The 14529-nt window shown below is 38.2% G+C and overlaps 1 protein-coding gene across 2 annotated transcripts in view; it reads right to left on the bottom strand.

Moving 5' to 3' along the window:
* Positions 1–14529, bottom strand: part of LOC126354287 (protein RRP5 homolog) — a 172636-nt gene that overhangs the window by 100533 nt on the left and 57574 nt on the right. For both annotated transcript variants that reach the window (XM_050003831.1, XM_050003832.1), the window contains 2 exons: positions 9779–9953; positions 6442–6608 (listed from right to left, as the gene is read on the bottom strand). In XM_050003831.1, coding sequence (XP_049859788.1) covers positions 6442–6608; positions 9779–9953 — 342 coding nt within the window. The remainder of the gene's footprint in view (positions 1–6441; positions 6609–9778; positions 9954–14529) is intronic.

Below are 14529 nucleotides of genomic sequence, written 5' to 3'. Positions count from 1 at the left end.
AAAACATGGGTTTGGCAATCATAACAGTTAGTCAGAAAACCACAAAAATCAGAAAAATTCAAATTACTAGGCTTAGAGAGTGGGCATAGCTTTTTTACCATTTTGTACAGTTTATACTAATAGCAGGTAATAAGAGGGTACACTGACATTCAGAGCCGCTCATTTGGTTTGCCTTGCAGTGAATAACAAAATTATGTAAACAGATCTCCCAACTCTTGTTTGCATCATTGAAGGAAGCAGATGGCATTCAGAGAGGCGATGAAACTGCAGCTGTCGAATGCTGTTGGTTTTAAAGCTGTTGTAACAGCAGGCTACTATCACTGGTGGAATTCCCACTGTTTTTCTTGGTTGTTCGATTCAGGGGAGGCGACCAAACAGCGAGGTCATCAATCCCATCGGTTCAGGCCTTTCAAAGGAACCATTCCGATATTTGCCTGAAGTGATTTAGGGGACCCACAGAAAACCTAAATCAGGAAATCCATATGTAGATTTGAACCGTTGTCCGCCCGAATGCAAGTTCAATGTGCTAACAACCACGCCACCTCGCTCGGTCTGTTTTTGGGCTGTTGCTGTTGCATGTGCACCTGTTGCTACCACAATTTTACTAACTAAGGATTCCTGTTCTCCTGGAATAGCTGTACAGTGAGCAAGTTCCCATAGCCATTTTCCTGTCCTACTCTGGACAGCTGGAACACTGCTTATGATCACTTGCATGGGCGGTAATGCAGAGATAGGTGTAAGAAAACAGGCAGTTATTGTGGTTGATGACAGTAGAGCTCTCAAAGTGAACTGCTAATAAAAACATGTACAGAGTGTAGCAAAGGCGTATTAAGAGTATACTACAGTCTAGGAAGCAATTCAAATCACAAATGTAAGACACATAACTCTACCGTTTAATGATGCATAACTAAAGGTTTCAGAGCTTAGCAAGGGACTGACTGCCAAGTGTCAGGCCCTGGTATTTACAAGCAATCTTGTGTCAGCAGGCAGCTCCATGTGACATGTTCACCACAGCGGCACCTCAGCAGGAGCAAGGTGTGTCTGGAACATGCAGTCTGACTATCTCTGACCTGTTCTCCATCAACTATGGTTTGCATAGTAAGTACTATGGACAGTAGCCATTACTGTTCCATCCCTCTGAGGTCACCACGACATTGTCTTCCAGCAAAAAAATACAATACTACACATTGCCTGTGATGTCCTGGCCTAACACTACCCAGAGGGTGTTAGACTACTGCTCTCTTCAGCACTTTCTCCATTGTCAACTATTTCTCAAGGGTTGCTGCATGACTGTCACTTCATAGGGGGTGAACATTAATAATAAAACTAACAAACTTCAGGGTCTGATTCCTCACTGGAAATGGTGGAAAAAAGGTCCTATAAAAATGTGTGTCCAAAAATTGACAGTGTGAGTGCAATGACGAAAGGTCACCCTCGAAAACAATACAGATCTGCATCACATCCATTTCACAACAGTAGTTCAAAGTTGCTACCATGGGATGCAACACACATGTTCACACATTGCACAATAGATTGCCACACTCTTTCGCATATTCTGGCCTCTCTCCAAATAGTGTCGCAGGCATCGTGAACACACTGTTGAACGGTCTGCACATCAGGAACTGGTTCAGCATACACAATACTTTTCAGATGACTTTAGAGGGAAAAATTTAGGGGGTTTAAATCCAGTGGTCTAGCAGACTATGCTACAGAGCCTCTATGTCCCATCCAATGTCCAGGGAAGATGATGATGACGATGTGTCGATAAATTGTAATGCACAAGTGGGCTGGTGCTCCATCATGCAGAAACCACATAACCTGTCTTACTGCCAAAGACATATTCTCAAGCAGCCCAGACGGAGTATTCAGCAGGAAGTTCAGGTAGTTCCTCTATTGAGGCATTGCGGAATAATAAATGATCCAAGTATGTGGTTGCACACAATCCCTGCCAACGCACTGATGGTGTACTGATGCTGATGAAGTGCCTCAACCATTCCCCAAGAGTTGTCAGGCGCCCACAAATGACGATTATGTAGATCGATAATAACAGTTCCGGTAAAGGTTGCTTCGTCAGTAAAGAGGACTGATGACAGAAATTCCACAATTGTGATGGTCTTGGTGCAAAAGACATCGACAAAATCTTTCCTTTCCTAGAGTTTGCACTAGGGTTTGGCTCAATATCCTGTAGCAGAACTCAGTCCTCCAAATCTAGTATATGCACAGTCCACCAACTACCTCCACATTCATCTGCCTTAAAAGACCAATGACCACACAAAGGCCCAAAAATGGCTTGACTTGTTGTGAGAAGTGGTTTAGTGTCTGTGAGGATTCTTGTTTTGTTAGAGCCATGCTGCCTCTTGATTGTTTCCACCTGCTTGGCCATACACAGACACTATCTTGGCTTGTTCCTGATGTTAATACTAGACCATTCTGCTGCTTACAGTCTGCTGTATCAATCACACAACCTCCAACACAAAAGGAACCCATGGCCATAGTCATAGGAACTTCATTTGTCAGCACCATCTACCACAGCAACAATGTATTTCTGGACACATGTTCACAGGACCTTCTCTCCTCCATTTCTAGTCAGGGATCCATCACTGTAAATTGTTAGTTTTCATAATATTCATCCACCATATTGGTGGATGTATGGCTTTCCATTGGCTTCTCCCTGAACATATATGCATCATGGTATGTACGTATGTATATATAATGACACACCCATATCTATCATCCAAGCTCACTTTGACTCATTGGAGTCAGGTTAGAGCTGTATGCCAGAGGTGGCTGCTCTGTATAATGAACTGTACATGCTGTATGTCCCCAAATATACAAAAAGTAATCATGTACTATTCCTACTATGTTGTGCAGACACAATAGTGTTAAGGACAGAGATAGGGCAAAAGTCATTCTTATACTTAAACATATATATCTCCAAAAATATTACAGCTAAAATAGTAAAACATGAGAGTACTATGTACAACATAATCCTTGATATTCTGTGCCATTTTTATTTGAAAATGCCTATTGACATATACTTTATACGGATCTAAGTTTTTAATTACCATTGATCCTTTAATGTACCTTTTCTCATAAACTAATCAAGCAATAAAACTGGAATTTCGCAGTTTACATCTGCATAAGAGGCTAATAAAATATGTGAAACAGATTTTTGTTAAAGGTCACAACTGCTTTGAAATTAATTTTTCAGTTTTGCGTTAACCGAGACTGATGATTCATTCTCCCCCCCCCCCCCCCTCCCTCAATATTAAAGGAGAACTTTTCTCAGTGAAAAGATAAGAGAAAAGTGCTGCACAGCATTATTTAGTAAATAATTCTTAAGAACTATGCCAAATTTCATGATGATAGCTTTGATGGTTCCTGAAAAAAGGTACAGTTTACGGCTATTCGCATTTCAAGTTTTTACTTCAATTTTTGACAATATTGATGTACCTCTAGTGACTAATGCTGTCCTATCCATAATCTTTATTCTCTTGCCTTCCTGGAGCATTCTCTTCCTCTGCCTCCTTTGCTTAGCCAACTTTTGCATTTTTTCCTTCTGCTGCCTTAGCTTTGTCCAGTTGCACTTCATCGATGGTTCTGAGTGCCTTCAGTGTGAATGCACCTGGGTGGAACCCTAGTCTCTGCAGGCACTCAATATTACCTACATTTCTACTACTGGACACTAGTCAGGTATCACAAGCAGCTATCTTCACAACAACTGAGGACACAAATACTGTTTTTTGGACAAGCACTCATATAAGGTGAGTGAAGCCCTCATTTGAATTCTGTGTTTTCCCATGAACACATTTTTCAGCAGTTCAGGGTTGGCTAGGTACCTGAAAGTTGGTTTTATAACATCTAAATCAGCAAGTGACAAACAACATTGGTGGATGTATGGCTTTCCATTGGCTTCTGCCTGGCGATATATGCACCATGATATGTCACAAAGGGAATGTTTATAATCATCTGTGGAAGGTTTGTGAAAGAATATTGCCCACATGGCTTGCTGCATTGTTTTCACACTATGTAAGTTATCCTTGATAGATTCTTCATAGTATATTTGTGAAATGTACATTTCCTTGTCTGTCTTTTTATTAACACCTCCCAGTGGCTTTCCATCTTTTAATTTCTTGTCTTTCATTTCTTTCTTCAATCTAGGAAATCTACCTCCTATTCGCTTTTGAACATGCCCCACACATTCCAGTTTCTCAATTTTAGTTTGTGAGCCATAAGGACTGCTCTCTAAAACAGTCCTAACTCTCCATCACCTAGACCCTTCACATACCTAATAACACCATACTGTTCGACTGATCTTTGGAATATTAGTTTCAAGCCAGCTACTTCCATCCCACGTCTTGACCACTGGTAGTTCTTGCTGCACACTTTATTGTGTTTCTGCTGCCACCTTTCTTCTTCACTACTGCCATCATTGTTCTCCCTTGCATTACACTGAGAGCAATATTTGCTCATTACTTGAAAGTCTAAGGTTTTCCCTGCACCCACACCAACAGATGACACACCATGAAGTTATGTATGGCCCCTCTTCACCCAGTTTCCATCACAAGAGACACACAGATCAGTCTTCACTACACAGTGTACTTCTTCCCCCTCACTGTTAATACCTACAGCTTCCTCAACGGCTGCTTTCATGCCCTCCTCAAACTCAACTTCAAGAGCACTGAGGAGTATTCTGTTGCAACCACAGAATCTAATCACTGGTACAGGCATGTTCATTGAACCACAAAACAAATGTGTGTCGTCTCTGCCCGCACATAAGCATCTCATGGTTTAACACAATATTGTATTCGGCTCATACATCTTCCCATGGAGAGCAGAAGCATTGAACTGAACATCATATTTACAAACTTTACACAACATATGTATATTACTTGCAACGCCAATTCTGTCAGTGCCCTTTGAGCCAAATTATCACATACACTTGAAACATTAATCATATTGGCAAGTAATTCTAAGTCAGTGTATCTACATCCACAGCAAACTCGTCTTTGGGACTACACACAGCATCACTAATTCCTTCATTAATTTTCTTCTTCCATGAACTCAGTGACTTTGTCGAAAATTGTTCTTCACACTGAGGAGTGGCAACTGTAACACTGTTATTTAAATTTCCTGTACATTTTACATGTGAAATTTGACATTTCCTCACTTCTTTGAATATGTGTCCACTGTTACAACCTACTTCAAGAAATTAAAAAAAAGATTGATATATGCAAGACTAAAAACTGAAATAAGTTTGTAGCACACACTATCAAAAAACAAATTCTAAACAAAGAAATAAGCAAATATTATCTTTCTCACAACCTTTTAGACTCATCGGCAGCTCGTTTCAATTGTGTGAACAAAAAATTAATGGACAAAAAATTTATAGTGTAGAGAAGGTGCGGATGATAGTATAGAAAGAGATGGCATGGCAAGCGCAGATGCCCAAACAAGGATTTTTAAAACATATTTCAACCCAGAATTCAATTATGAAACTTTGGTATGTTATTCTCATAAAATAAATTACGCAATAAAAAAAAAACGATTTTTTTTTTTAATTCTGCCCTACACCTGCCCTTAATGGCAAGCAGTGTACAGTGTATTGACAATGTCCTCTAATGAGAAGTGTGCAAGTGCAGGTGAAGGTGAAGGTGAAGAAATTTACAACTGGCCAGACGAAGCTTATGCATAAAATTGAATCTCAGAACTTTCATCAATTTTCAACACATTTACAGAGGGATCCAAGTTTAATGTACGTCAATAATGAGATCATTAGAGATGGTGCAAAAACTTGGATTAGGGAAGGACAGGGAAGGAAGTTGTCTGTGCTCTTTCAAAGGAACCATCCCACCATTTGCCTTAAGCAATTTAGGGAAATCATAGAAAACCTAAATCTGGATTGCTTGATGGGAATTTCAACTGTCATCTTCCCAAATACTATTCCACTGTGCTAATCACTGGACCACCTCACTCCATACTTATATAGTGTCAGTCAGTATGAAATTGCACTCCTGAACCAGTGAGTTACAGCTGACAATGTAGTATCTTTTCAGCAGAATGGTGATTTTTCTATCTATTAAATCATCCACAATGGCTAGTCATACTTTTGTAACCACCAATCAGTTGGGCTTTTAGATTATCTCGAGAATGAATAAATCTTGAAAGAATATGATAGTTTGTGCATAAGCACAACTGGATCCAGTGCAATAAAAAGGAAGATACAACAAAGAAATCTCAACTTTGTTTTCAACCTCAAATTCTGTCCAAGTATACTGGAAAACGAATGCTAAAAGTTTTACTGATCTCCTTTCTATTATAGGTTTATCTATGCATTAATACTACAGAAGGAACACAACAATAATAGAAAATATGACACACTGTGAGCTCTACATGCAGTGGTAATTAACATTTAAGGCTTTGCTATATTCTCATACTCACATTGAAAAAATCATTAAGTGACTGCCTCAGGGTGAACTTCGGATGCAAACCCTCCTCACAACAAAACACATTATGCAAAGTTTCTCCTGTCTGGAATGTTTGTAGTAACAGATGTAACAGTCCAGTGTGGTCACTTAAAAGATGCAATGGCACAAGCCCCTCAACCGCTGGAAAAAAAGTTAGAAGTTTAGTGGTTTCCTAAGTATCGCTGAAATAACAAACTTCACTGATTATATATGTTTTATTGGCTCCAGATTAAAACTCTTTCTTTAATTACATACAATGAACTTGATATACTCAATTATGTGTCTAAAAGTATAATGCACAAACACAGAGTTAACTCGGAAGAGATATAGGGAAAATTAGGTTGTGAAGCATATATTTGCAAATACTGTACTACCAAAGAACTTCTGTTGTATGCATATTTGGTACTTACATTTTGTATCATCATTCCTACTGAGGCATATTTCCTTTCTGCATACTAAAGCCACATTTTAAAAAAAAGAAACACAATGTTTTTGCTGTCATATTATTTTAGACAGAGAGTGAACAAATGGCATGCAACCCATCCTACAATCACATGTGATGTTATAAACAGCACTCATTGCCCTGGTGGCAAGAGTGCAATATAATGAGCAAAGATATTGCATATGAGAAACACCAAACTGTAGTTTATTTCACATAGGTGAAGGAACTGTGTCTATTGCCTGAGCATCACCTTACTTGGCCTGAGTCACAAGGATCATAAAGATCTGCCACATACAAACCAATCATGGTTGTCCCCAGCACAGAATCATTCACCTGATGTCACTAAATTTATAAACGAATTCTGGGCTAGAAGAAAGTTGAATCCTCGGTTGTAGAGGAGATAATATTTTACATGGCAGGAGGGGTAAATGTCATAGTGAACATACTGTTACTTTCAGCTAGATGAATGTTGACACTATAAAAATGTGCTACGCTGAAATAGAAAAGGATTGACCTGCCTCACAAAATAAAGAACTTAATTCCCATCATGAGTTTAGATGGCAACTACATAATCTATACCACATCAAAGGTTGCCATGCCAGAGATTCCACAAAAGCCCCTTCTCAGTGGCTTTTGGAAAGATTAACATTACCAGCCACTGAAACAGGAACCATTGGAACACAACTGACAGACATGACAAAAAATAACTAGAGAGGGAAAGGAGTGGGAGGAGGAGAAATAAAGGAAGAAATAGCCATGACTGACTCACCACTTTAAGACATACAAAAAACATTCACTGCGAAAATAAAGAAACATGAAAAAGAAATGCCAAGATGTATAAATATTAAGAAACAGTCACTACAAAGCTTAGATCACACACACTAGGAATGTATTTAAGCAACAATGGTCTAAAAAGCTCAGACCTATGTTTTAGTTTACTACTTACAATAGGTGGAAAACAACTGGGAAAATTTTGGAAGAGATCACAAAGGGGAAAAATATTGTAAAAGGAATGCAATGCTGAAGAAATAAAGACAGAATTGTTGATATTTTATAAGATATCGGAAAACTGATATTCGAGATTTAAAAAAACATCATTTTCGACCCTCGATATTTTGAAAAAGTATCGATGTAAAAAATAACACCGTATACTGACTTATACAAATATTGGATGCACACTGTAAATATAATACCAGTTACAGAGCTGCACTTTTAAGTCTTGATTTATTATTACATATTCTGTACAAGATAGCAGCCTGCCTATCGCCCCTAAAGCAAGAACTGGAAAGAAAACTATGCATGTTCACGCACGGCAATAACCACTTAGCTAACAATGGTAACTCCAATTAAGTGGCACAATAAAAGGTGTCCGCCATTCTGTTTAATCACATTTGTTCAGAAGACTTTATGACAATTTCCGTGTTTTTTCATTTCTGTCAATGCCAGCGACCTAGCAGCTGTAGCGTCAAAACTGAGTGGTGAAGTTAAACATTGCAGTTTCTGTTGGCAGCACCAAGTGCCGATTACATCAGCATTTCCCCTCACAGGTCTCCACCCACTGCGAAGATCAATCTCGTCAGTTGCATTTTGTTCATCATTTACAGCAACTGTTTTTAAAGAATGCTGATGTAAAGAAATAGCACACTAGTTGCATTAAAAATTGTTTTCTTTGTATTGCAATGGATGCACTATTTCTCAACATTGGGAATCTTGTTATTCCATTCACACAGCCACCTCTCAGAGCATTTGGACTTATATTTTTTGTGTGACTATACTCTCTTCACACAGTCAAAGAGAAAGACTGGACGTGATGAAAGCTCAAAAAGTGGATAAGATTATGTTCTACTACAATTTCAAATACCTAACAGAAATTTCAAAAAATATAATATAAAATAAAACTTTCGGTGTTCGATATTGCCATTTTGATATCGACATATCGTGGAAAAAATATCACTGATATATAATGTTATTTTTTGGAAAAAATATTGATACACTGATATTTTATCAACAGCCCTAGTAAGAAATGTCAGATATTGAATGGAAAAACTGAACGGGAATGATAGACATTAATGATGATCATGTGGGTAGATAGAGCCATATATTTGTTGGAAAGGCAGTTCCTGCTCCTGAGCTCTGTATTAGCAGTGATCAAAGAATTGATACTCATACTGTTTATATAAGGTATTTGGTTTCATCATGAACTCATGCCATTTATCCAGCTGCATCACTATCTGCTAGCCAACAACTTCATTAGAGGCAGAGCACAAGCTTGTGGTGGTCAAGAATGATGAGGGAAATTGGACATATCCATTTCAAAGAACAGTTATCTTAACTGATTTTTGAAACAATGGAAAACCTAAATCAGGATTTTTTATGTGTGTGTCGATCCTTTTGGCAGGAGGTCTTTGGGGCAACGGTTGTTTACTACTGTGACAAAGTAAAACACCTACAGCCATCCCTTACAATTTTATTTTATTTTGTTGCAACCAGTTTCAACGCAGTATGGGTTGATATCACCCCAATATACATCATTTCACTTGTCAGCGTAACTGGATACGCAGATAATGTGTCAGCACTCCAACCAATGTTGCTAGGCTGTAGGTGTTTTGTCACTAAATCAGGATGGTTGGATCAAGGTTCAAACATCACTCCTGTTTGCAAGACCAGTGCACTTACCACCCACGGTGCTTCAAAATGCACAGAGAAATTGCTAAATTTCTTTCAATTTTGGTACAGCAGTATTTTATGTAAACTTTATACTTCCTCAATGGTAACCACACGAACCCATCATTCTAACTGAAAATATTTTACGAATTTACAGGGCATACACAATAGAACATGTAAAAATTTATCATTAACAGTAACTCACCTGCACTGACTCCTTCAACAGCTACATGCAGGCCATCAGGTTGGACACTTTTCACCACCAAGTTGTAAGCCGTTCCAAATTTAATATTTTTATGAGTACTGGCTTCTCCATGAGGCAATAGTGTAAGGATTACACTATTTTTATCCAAGTTAACTTCATCAACATAACAGCGAACCTAAACATGGAATTATAGTGATAACTGTAGATCCAACTAAACATGAAAATCAATATGAAAATAAACAGTAACATGTTGTTGTTGTGGTCTTCAGTCCTGAGACTGGTTTCATGCAGCTCTCCATGCTATCCTATTCTGTGCAAGTTTCTTCATCTCCCACTACCTACTGCAACCTACATCCTTCTGAATCTGCTTAGTGTATTCATCTCTTGGTCTCCCTCTACAATTTTTTGCCTCCACACTGCCCTCCAATGCTGAATTTGTGATCCCTTGATGCCTCAGAACATGTCCTACCAACCGGCCCCTTCTTCTCGTCAAGTTGTCTCCCCAATTCTATTCAATACCTCATCATTAGTTATGTGATCTACCCATCTAATCTTCAGTATTCTTCTGTAGCACCACATTTCGAAAGCTTTTAATCTCTTCCTGTCCAAACTATTTATCGTTCATGTTTCACTTCCGTACATGGCTACGCTCCATACAAATACTTCCAGAAATGTCTTCCTGACACTTAAATCTATACTCGATGTTAACAAATTTCTATTCTTCAGAAACGCTTTCCTTGCCATTGCCAATCTACATTTTATATCTTCTCTACTTCGACCATCATCAGTTATTTTGCTCCCCAAATAGCAAAACTACGTTACTACTTTAATTGTCTCATTTCCTAATCTAATTCCCTCAGCATCACCCGACTTAATTCGACTACATTCCATTATCCTCGTTTTACTTTTGTTGATGTTCATCTTATATCCTCCTTTCAAGACACTGTCCATTCCGCTCAACTGCTCTTCCAAATGTTTCAAATGCTAAGCCTTAAATTGGTAAAACACTAAATTTTGTGGAATACCCCAGTGATATAGAAATATTAAGATCACAATATATACAAATGATATGCTGGTTAACATCAGAACCTCTGTAAAACTGTTTGCAGATGATGCTGTTGTGTGCAGGAAATCCAACCCACTAGAAAACTGTAATGAAATGCAGTAAGATCTGCAACACTGGAACCTGATCGTCAACATAAACAAATTTAATGTGCTGCACATAAATAGGCATAAATATCTATTATTGTTGATTATACAGTTGGAAATCAAACACTGTAAACAATCATAACTGTTGAATACCTAGGAGCATGTGTCCAGAGTAATTTAAAGGGTAACACAACCATGATGATGAGTTATCTCGTCATGCTCTGCCACTACCCAGGTGCCGACGAAGTGTTTAAACGCAGCCTCTGGGTTTTCCTTTAAGCACTATTGATGTGTACATATGACCCACTTCCCTTCACTGACCTCTCACTGCTGCAGATGAGTTACTTCAATGCCTCAGTGAATACAAAAGTTTCAAGTGTTTACCATACAACATAAATGTCTCTTTGCATGCAATAATTTGCAAGACCTTGTTTCAATATCTTGAACTGTTTATGAAATATAACGATTGTTTCACAACATATTCCTGATGTTCGGGGACAGAACAGGGTGTGCCGTGCACAACCATCTGCCGGATATAAAACCAATAACTCAAGAACAAAATGAGATATTCCTCAGCTCTCAATTTTAAGTAAAAATTCTGATATCTTATCAACATTTCTTACACGGCAATATACAAGTTTAAATCAGCAATACGCAAAGTTTATGCAATGCATTTTTACCTCTGCAAACTCTTAAAATTTCTTGCAATGTTTTACTTAATCTGTGCGGCACAGTAACTATGATGAATAACAAACGGAAATTCAGTCCTTTATCAAACGAAGATATCACACTGTAAAATGTACAAAAACCAAATATTTTAGTGAATAGTTTTCCTAAAATTGGATCATAAGTATTTTACAGTGGCTAGAAAGCCATCTCTCAGCACAGGTACCAGCATTTGGCGAGCAGTATAGCGAAAACAAAGTCATGCTCAGCACGAAATGCAGAGCACACATCCACAGCAGCAAAAGGGCACAAGAAAACCAAATATGCTAGACTGAGATTAATTGTAAGAATCCTCAGAAAATATAATTCACACATGAAAATGGAAGTTTACAAACACCTCATTCATCCAGTGAGCTCATTGGTCTGCAATACTTGACAATAGGATTAATATACGAGGCAGAGAAAGTTTAAACAAAGTGCATTTCATCATGGTTCCGTTTCTCCAGAGCAAGAAGCTAATAAAAGAGGTAATGTAGCTCCAGAAACAACTATAATGGATAAAATTAAGTTAAATAAATAACTGTATTAATTGTTTAAACATTACAATAAAGAGAGGAAATTATAAGCACAAATTTGGAAATTGTTGAAAACCAGCCACTACAGACACATTAATCAGCAAAGAATCATTACACACAGAAATCTATAAAAAGCTATCAATCAAAGATATAGAGATCAATATATTTTCAACTTGATGAATATGAGATCAACAAAGAAATGGCAGTCCTAGAAAATTTAGCCAAAGTAAATAATTTTACACCATACATCCCTTACTCAACAAATGTACACACAGAAACTGAAAGTTAAGCAAAAGTCAGATGCAAATTAAATAACTTTAGAACGAAAGAAAGAAAGGCAAGCAAAAGATTAAATTTGTAGTTCTGCCCTATCACAGAAACATTTCAGACAAAATAGTCACAACTTTTAAAAATATGAATATCAAAATTAAGGTCTGTAACAACACTATGACAAGGAAATTTGCTACTCCCCATACATCGGAGATGCTGAATGTGGTTTCAGTTACCTGAGACTGCAGATGTGCGCTCGCCTGTGTGTGTGTGTGTGTGTGTGTGTGTGTGTGTGTGTGTGTGTGCGCCCACTTGTCTGTTGTCTGCTTTGGACTAAGGCCTTACTGCCCAAAAGCTTTATTTGAAATAGTCTTTGTGTTGTGTCTATCCACAACTTAGCATCTCCACTTATGGTGAGCAGCAACTTTCCTTTTCCTAGTATTGTTACATTCCATCCTCAATTTTCCATTGTTTAAAATCGAGGTCTGTATCGAAAATAATATTAGTCATATTATAAGACACGCTAGCAATATAACAAATCCATTTAATAAGCCAGGGATATACCAAATTGGATGTGTCAGTTGTGGCGAACTGCATATCACGAAAACTGGCAGAAACTTTTGGAAACAATTTAAACGGTAACTTCCCACATCTTCTTAATGCACTATTCCTCGTGTTGTATAAGCTACTGGCAGAGCCTGGTCTGGTGGTCTAACAGTAAAGCACTTGACTCAAAACCCAGAGGTCACGGGATCGAATACCAGTTCCATCTTGGATTTTTCAGTCCGCGTTTTAACACAGCCTTCACCTCTCAACGTTGTGAGGAGTCACCAGATGATATGTGGTTCGTATTCCACATTGAAATGTATGTACGCTTTCCCTGGTTGGATAACTGGGGATGGTTAGGGACACCCAAGTCACCACAATGGCATCCAATTGAAAGACTTGCACCAGGCCAGTGAACCACACAAAATTATATAGCCCAACAACAGCAGTCCTTTTTTCTCAGAACCTAGGTACACTCTTGCTATGTGAGTCAGAAATATTGGGAGAGTAACATGAGGGTCAATTTTTCCACGTAGCCTCAAGCTGGTGAAATATAGGTATCGGAAGAGGTAGAGTTTGTCCCTATCTCCTGAACACCAATCTCTTTTTATCAATGATTTGATAGATTTTCACATAAGCGTTTGATGTTCTGTGTATGGGAAGCTGGACTGTCCGAAGACACCAATTCAACAGAATGGTTCGCAAATTCATGATGAAACCCTTCTGTTTTTAAGTGCTGTATGACAAAGTCTTCTGTTATCACCTTCATACTGGCCAATATAAAGTGCTTTATCAGAGAAACTAAAATTTTCTTCCCCCTTGAATAAACTTTTAACTATAATGCACTTGCAAGATCCTCTTTCAATGCCACCAAATGCTCAAACATGTTCAGCTTCATTTCTCAATGACCATCCTGTCTGGTATTTCCTAGCAGTGATATGTGATTTGTCTATTTCGACAATATTGTTTTGTCCACTGACTGGAACATTCTCATTCGCGACCATGATGTAACAGACTTCTTGGCAAAAACAGTAAACAGTGTTTGTGCACAATTGTGTTTCAGATTCTGTTCCTTGTACATTATAGTGTCTTATCCAACAAGAAACTAAAATGATGCTCTTCTCAATAGATAACTTGGCACTGTAAGTTATGTGTTCTTTCTTACAAATGTTCCCGTGACATTGGGTGGAGGACAACTGCGAAGGAAAATCAGCATCAACACCTTCCTTGCAAAGTTTCACACAGTTGAGTTCATGATATTCTACACAATTTCTGTCATCCTTGTTTGGAAGCAATCTGAAGTTCCAACAAAATTTCAAACAAATTTCCACACAATATAACCACGGAATTAGATTTCACCCTGTGAAACTATCAGCACTCAAAATTACAATGCTTTCACTCACTGCTGTACACACTTAGTAGTGATAAACGATGTTCCTCAATGCACTAAACATTTACCATAATTCCCACCACCAAAATTGTGGGATGGGCATTGAGTTGCACATTATTGGGGGCCTGCATGTTCAATAGGCAATCACTCTTGGA

The sequence above is a fragment of the Schistocerca gregaria genome, chromosome 3, assembly GCF_023897955.1.
Source record: "Schistocerca gregaria isolate iqSchGreg1 chromosome 3, iqSchGreg1.2, whole genome shotgun sequence".
In the NCBI taxonomy this organism is placed as follows: domain Eukaryota; kingdom Metazoa; phylum Arthropoda; class Insecta; order Orthoptera; family Acrididae; genus Schistocerca; species Schistocerca gregaria.
This window is presented reverse-complemented; position numbering and strand designations above follow the sequence as displayed.